This window comes from Centruroides sculpturatus, unplaced genomic scaffold, assembly GCF_000671375.1.
Source record: "Centruroides sculpturatus isolate CEXI.00-Female unplaced genomic scaffold, Cexi_2.0 scaffold1671, whole genome shotgun sequence".
Taxonomy (NCBI): Eukaryota; Metazoa; Arthropoda; class Arachnida; order Scorpiones; family Buthidae; genus Centruroides; species Centruroides sculpturatus.
Window position 1 is genome coordinate 22354 of NW_019385878.1, and position 6968 is coordinate 29321.

At 31.1% G+C, this 6968-nt stretch overlaps 1 protein-coding gene across 1 annotated transcript in view; it reads left to right on the top strand.

Annotated features, from left to right (window-relative positions):
• Positions 1-1256: 1256 nt before the first annotated feature.
• The window catches only part of LOC111642698 (cytoplasmic polyadenylation element-binding protein 2), a gene marked incomplete at its 5' end in the record, with an annotated part of 56821 nt that continues 51109 nt past the window's right edge, over positions 1257-6968 (top strand). The window contains one exon of the mRNA XM_023389076.1: positions 1257-1353. Within this exon, the coding sequence (XP_023244844.1) occupies positions 1257-1353 (97 nt within the window). The remainder of the gene's footprint in view (positions 1354-6968) is intronic.

The following is a 6968-nucleotide window of genomic DNA, read 5'->3' on the forward strand; positions in this document are numbered from 1 at the left end:
CCAAAAACACCAGAAAATCCTTTCATCAACAGAGCTCACTTTGGAAATCACCTTGCTTACTCTCAGCAGCTTTACTTCATTGTCTTCAACTTTATTGGGGTTTTTATTCATCTTGGGTGTGACATCACAACTGAACATGTCACTCTATCTCATTTAATTATGTACAGTATATGCTAACAGTATTATTTTATCTTTGCAGTCTTTTCTTTTCTAATAGTCATTCCAATCCTTTCAAAATGAAAAGTTTTCTGATTTTTAGAAGGATTGAGACAATTCTTTAACTTCATTTGGAGATTACTCAATCTGCGATGCTGTTTTGAGATTGATAAAGTTAGTTTTACGAGTCAGTCATGTTAACAGTAAGTTTAGGACCAGTAAGGTGTGGAGATTTTGTTCTTTAAACAAAATAAAATGTCCCCAAAATAAATGATAATGTTAACTAAATAAAATCTCCAAAAATAAAAGATAATGGCCATACTTGACTCCTTACAGTGCAATATAGGAAGTTTGTTATTTTGCAGCAAATGTACCATCCTGCACATAGTCCAGACTTAGTACTCTCTGATTTTTAGTTTTTTGGATCTGTTAAAAACATCTTGATGGCTTACATTTTTCAGATGATGATAAAGTTAAAGATGCAGTCATGGACTTGTTCAAATCATTAAGTGGAGATTTTTTCAGAAATGAATTTTTTCCCTTGTCTAATACTGGGAAAAGTGTTTAGAAAACAATGACAAATATATAGAAAAATAGCTTAGACCATGTACTTTCAAGTGGCTAATTTAATTTTCTAATGTAATTTGTTATTACATTGTTATAAAAGATTGTACTGTACCTTCCTTTTGGTACGTGACTTGTATTTCATTTATAAATTGAAGTATTATAATTAAATAGTCCATTTTTATTGAGTATTTCTAATCCATTTTGTCATGGAATTCACATGTAGTTTATATTCGTATATAGGGTAGATCATTGCTTAATTTTCTTTAAATTTTGTTTCAGCATTTTTATCGTCAGATATCTTTTTTTTTTTAAAGAACATAATTTCATTGTATTCTATGAATGAAATATAAGTGAAATTAGTGTATTATAAATTTTATGAAAAATATGAATTAAATTGAATATGAAAAGTTCACTTAAAATTAGCTTTCTAAGAGAGAAAGTAATGTATAAATAAAATAAACATAATTGATTAACAATTACTCTATGAAAATATTTTGTAGTTAAATATACAAACAATAACAACTTTCATTATATTTACAGAGGAAATCACTGCCAGTTTCCGCCGTTTTGGACCATTGGTAGTTGATTGGCCTCATAAAGCTGAAAGCAAGTCTTATTTTCCACCTAAAGGTAAATAATATAAAATTCAATAATTATATTAATATGTAATTAATTAATAAATAAAATCTATGTAGTGTTTGATTTAGAATATTTTTATAATAAAAGTATTTAAAATTTGTAATGAAAAATAATCTCATATACAGTTAAACCAAATTAATACAAAGTTGAAGGGTTCTTATTAAGCAAACTTTACAGTAAATCAATGGTCATACCATCAAATGGCAAAAGCCAAATTTTCTTTTAAGTTTTATTTTATTTGTATATATAGTCAAATCTCTGTTTTCAAACTTAATTTATTCCTAAAAGTTTTTCAAAAACTGATTTGTTCTCAAACCAAAACAAATTTTCCCATAAGAAACATTATACAGTAGAAATTTGTTTTAACAGATCACTTGGGGCACCAAAAATCATCAATTGTTCCAAAAATCTGTTATATTGAGAACAACAGATTTCTGACACTTCAGGAAAATATCTGTTATTTGAAAAAATTTTCGTTTTTAAACCTCTTACATAAAAAACATCTGTACTTGAAAGTATTCAGTCTCTTGAGATTTCTATCAGAAATTCGAATTCTTGAATTATCTGGTATTTAAATATTTGAATTCTTGGCATTTCAAAGTTGGAACACCATTGAACCTGAAATAGAACCCATTGGAGTTTCAAAAATGTTTGTTCACTCAAGTAAACATTGTACCTTACTGGAAACACAAAGGTTTTGAAAGGATCAGAGATTTTTATCTTTTATTTTATATAAACATGTATATTACAAGCTCATACAGTATGTTGTAACAAAGCTAACAGAAACTGTATGCATTATATGCCAAAAAGTGACAAAGTACATATGATCATTAGCACGTCATGATATGTTAAAATACTTGTCCATCTTGGTTTGCTTTGATGACATGACATTTCTGGGCTCCTTTTGGTGGCATTATCAGTATGAAATGCTACTATTATAGGAGCATGATTTCAAGGTGCAATATTCCCAAACATGTGTCTGCAACAAAGGCGCAGCATAACTTTGTTTCACACCCTTGCATATCCAGAATTGTTAAGCTAGAAGTAGTTCCCCTTCACTAATCAATGCACTACAGGAGGGCTTTAATGCATGGCTGTCATGTGACAATTATGCACTTAGTTTGCACAGCATGCAATGTATTTTTTTGAATTCGGTATCCAGAAACATCCAATTCTTAATCAAAGGTTGAAAAAATATGTTTACCAAACATGGAGCTAGAAAAAATCCATTATTCAGAGTTACAGATCCTCTAAAAAGAGGTAAAGTTACATTGATTTGGCAGGACCTGGAGGAAAAATCTGTTATTCTGAAAAATCCATTGCTCTGTGATTCATTAAAATGAGATTCTACTCTAATATGGATTAATCCATTCCTGACCTTTAAAACAAAGCCTTTTTTTTTTGTGTTATAGTGCATTATACAGTATATATTAAAAGCAAAATGTTCCATCATCACTATTTTCACCGAATCATGGAAAATGGTGAACACATTCAAAGATTGTGTTTGGTTTATTTGAAAAAGGCTGATAAGGCCTTTTGTTATTGCTGTAAAATATTTGGTTCAATTACAGTCATGTTGGCTTGAAACAGTATCAACGATTGGTGACACATTTCTCAAATTTTAAAAAGACATGAGCAAAGTGTTGAACATTTTGATAGTTTTAGCAAGTGGAAGGAACTGAAAAATCGATTGCAAAAAGGAATATCAGTGGACACTTTGATGAATAAAAGTTTGGAAAAGGAAGTGGAACATTGGGATAAGGTTTTAAGAAGATTGATTGCATTGACGATGATGATGGCACAACAAAATATCTCATTTAGAGATTCATCAGAGAAAGTTTATGAAGAAAATAACAGGAATTTTTAGCTGAATTTGATCCATTTATGGAAAAACATTTAATGAGAGCTAAAGAAAAACTGAATTCTGTTCACTATTTAGGAAAAACCATTCAAAATGAAATTTTGGAACTGATCAGACAAAGCATCAAAAGTAAAATTTTGATAAAAGTGCAAGATTTCTAATTATTATATATTGATCATTGACTGTACAATAGACACAATTGTCTATTGTACAGTCAATGATCAAATGTCAATTATGGTTTGATATGTTGAAGGGGATCCCAATAATAATCAAATTAATGAAAGTTTTCTTGGATTTCATTTAATTGAAGATTCAACAGGAATTAAATTGACACATGCCATCATTGATTCATTGGAAAAATATAATTTATCAGTAGAGAACATCAGGAGTTATGATAATGGTGCCAACATGAAAGGTATTCAAAATGGCATTCACACACATATTTTGAAAAAAAAATCCACAAGCAATGTGCCATACATTCCAGGCCTCAATCACACTTTGAATTTAGTGGTGGTTGATTCAGTACACAGTACCTGTACATCCCAAATTGCACTATTTTTCAACAGTATTAAACAGGTTTTCAAATATTTTTCAGCTTCTACAAAAAGATGGGGAAGCTTACACTCTAAGTGTCCATCATTTTCAGTCAAATCATTAAGTGACACATGCTGGAAAGTTATATTATTGCCATTAAGACTTTAAGATTTGAATTATCTAAAATTTATGAAGCACTACAAGATGTTGCAAAAGAATTTAATGATGCAATTACAAAAATTACAGGTGAATCCATCACAATTTTTGATTTTTTTGATAAAAACTATCAAATTTTGTTTTCAGTTGGTGATGAGAAAAACATAAATTTTCAGAGTTTTTAGGATATTGATTCAGATTATTATTAAAACTGAAGGGTCCCTTTATTTGTTGAATAAAACTTTGGTCATAAGTTTCTGGCCAATCAACAACATCAAAACAATTTTCTGGTGCAACTAATTCAGTTACTGGTTCAATTGTTGGACTAATTTCAACAAGAGAGATCGAATCATTTAATTGGACAACACTTTCAGATGCCAGTGCAATAAAATCAATGGTTTCAATTGACAATTCAGATTCCAATTTACTGTTTTAACATCTATTTGATTTTCGTTGGTCATTTCTTGACAATTAGCTTTGAATAAATAATTTTCTAACAACATTTGATTTTTCTTTATTTGCTCCTCTTTTTACTGTTGCTTTTGTTTGTATTCCCATCCAGTAAGTTTCCTTTTTTCCATTTTTAGCTAAGAAAATATATAAAATTATTTTATGTTACTTTTGATTTTTTTAATATTATTAAAAAAGAAATTCAGTACTTACAGAATGAATTAATGATTGAAATGTTCCATAATTAATGCTTCATGTGCAGAGTTCTTGTGAGATTCCTAAATAATCAAAAATTTCAATTATTTTCCTTTATCTTGGATTATAGTTGTTGGGTGTTATCAAACGACCTCAGTGTATTGGATAGGTGGATTGCAGATTTGGTGTCTATACTTCACCTAGCCCATGTTGAAATTTTCCTCCAATCTGTGTCACTTCACATTGAATTTTTTTCAATTTTAAGCCTAATGAAAATTACACATTTTAGAAAAAAATAATTGTGGCTATTGTATCATCAAAAATTATTTTTATTTTGCACAAACAAAATAGACATATTGAAAAATGTAAAAACAAAAAAAGCATATTTCAGAAGTTAGTCTTATAAAACTAGAATGAAGGAAAAATCAGGCAAATTTTGCTGCCTTTTAAAATTTTTGTGCCTCAGCACCTACGTGATGGTCATGCATTGTACCCGCCTAGAGCCAGCCCTGCTCATCTCCTGTCCTTTTAGCCTTCTTTTCTCTATTGAGCCTCAGGATTTCATCATTCCACTACCAAGAGTCTTTGTCAGATTTAGGTTTACAGTTGTTCTACTAAAGATCTCATCTGACATTTCTTATTTCATTTACTATGCTGTTCCATGTCTCTCTACTGGAATCATCTTCAATTTCTCCAAGGTGTCTGTCCACTCTCTCTATGAACTGATCTCTATATTCAGATTCTTTTAACTTTCACTATCTAGTCTATGGAATTCCACTCAGTTTCTTCTGCTCTCTCTTCATTTGATTTATGATACAGTGACCTGTCATTCAAGCAACTGTTTCAGTTATGAGGCTTTTTCACTTGTTTTGACTGAAGCATATGGGAGATAATGTCTAAAATCTCTCATTTGAACAACTCTCAGTTAAATGACTATCTCAGTTCTACACCCCTACAAATATTTCAGACTAATATATTTTTTCCTCACTTTACTGTTGTGATTGCCAATCAGAAGAACAGAGTAGGGTCATTTTGCCACAGGTCAAACAGGAGCCCCGGAAGAGAAGAAAGCATAGAGGATTATCTTACTAGACATAATATCTATTTTTAGAAAGAGAATGGCTGCTGGCGATATGTTTACATAAAACAAGTGATAATGTCATATAACATAGTGCTCACAAGTATATATGTAACATGGTTTGAAAAATGAAAAAGAAAGCACACTGAATTACAAATGAACACAAACACAAAGGTACAGTCTCCAAGTTAGTTTCCAAATTGAAAGTGCACTTGTTTGTAAATTAATATTAATTAATTCGTAATATTATAAATTAATATTAATTACTGCTCAATTTTAATTTTGTATTATTATTATAATATTTTATTTTATGACATTTATGCAAAGTAGCAAAAAAATTATTATTACAATATTATTGTTATTATTTTTTATTTTTATTTTGCAAATGTCATGCTCAGCTAATACTGATTCCAAGTGCTATGCCAGACTAAAGTCAAGGCATAGTTACCCAAACAAATGTTGCATTAAGCTTCTGTGTTAAGCCCTGGTCACACTATGCGATTTCTAGCCGCGCAGGCGACTGCAACTGCAACAAGCGCGAGTCGCGCGCGTTTTCTCGTGGTCACACATTGTTTGTTGACGTTGCAACTCGGAAACACGTGACCCTATAATAAACCAATAAAATTACAGTAGCTTGTTTTTGACTACTTTCGTGAGTTTGCCGATATTTTACGTTCTACTTCAGAGTATTTACGGAATTTTAGCCACTTTTCTTATTAAAATAGCAATCAGTTCCTTTTCTGAAATGAATAAAAGAAAAAAGGCGATTATTTTAATAGAGCTGGCGAAAATACACGAAAAGATAAAATCTTTGATAAAACGAAGAATTAAAATCCCACAGGTATTGTGAGCCTGAATAAGCTCGATCAATCTCGATTCTGTAAAAGTATTAATCCTCTGACTATCCGCCATGATAATGAACTATTTTCAATGTTGTCACTGTATGACGTGGCATAAAGGCGTTTGTTGATTGGATGCGGTTTGCAATCGTTGCGAGTAGAACAAACTTTTTGTTTCTAGTTGCGATTGCAGTCGCGACGGTTTTCGAGGAGGGATTACTAGTTAACGGGAACAGCCGTTGCAGTTGCAGTCGCCTGCGTGGCTGGAAATCGCATAGTGTGACCAGGGCTTAACGGGGACGGGTACCTTGACGGGAGGTGCGTTGGACTACTGAGCATGTCGGATTAAAAAATGTCGGACTATCGAGGGACAACTGTATTCCTTTTATGCCATTTATTTGTGCATAATATTCTGCATAAATATTCTGCATAAAACCAAAAAAAAAAAAAAGCAATAATTCCAGAATTTAAAAATTATTGGCAGGTGAGAATT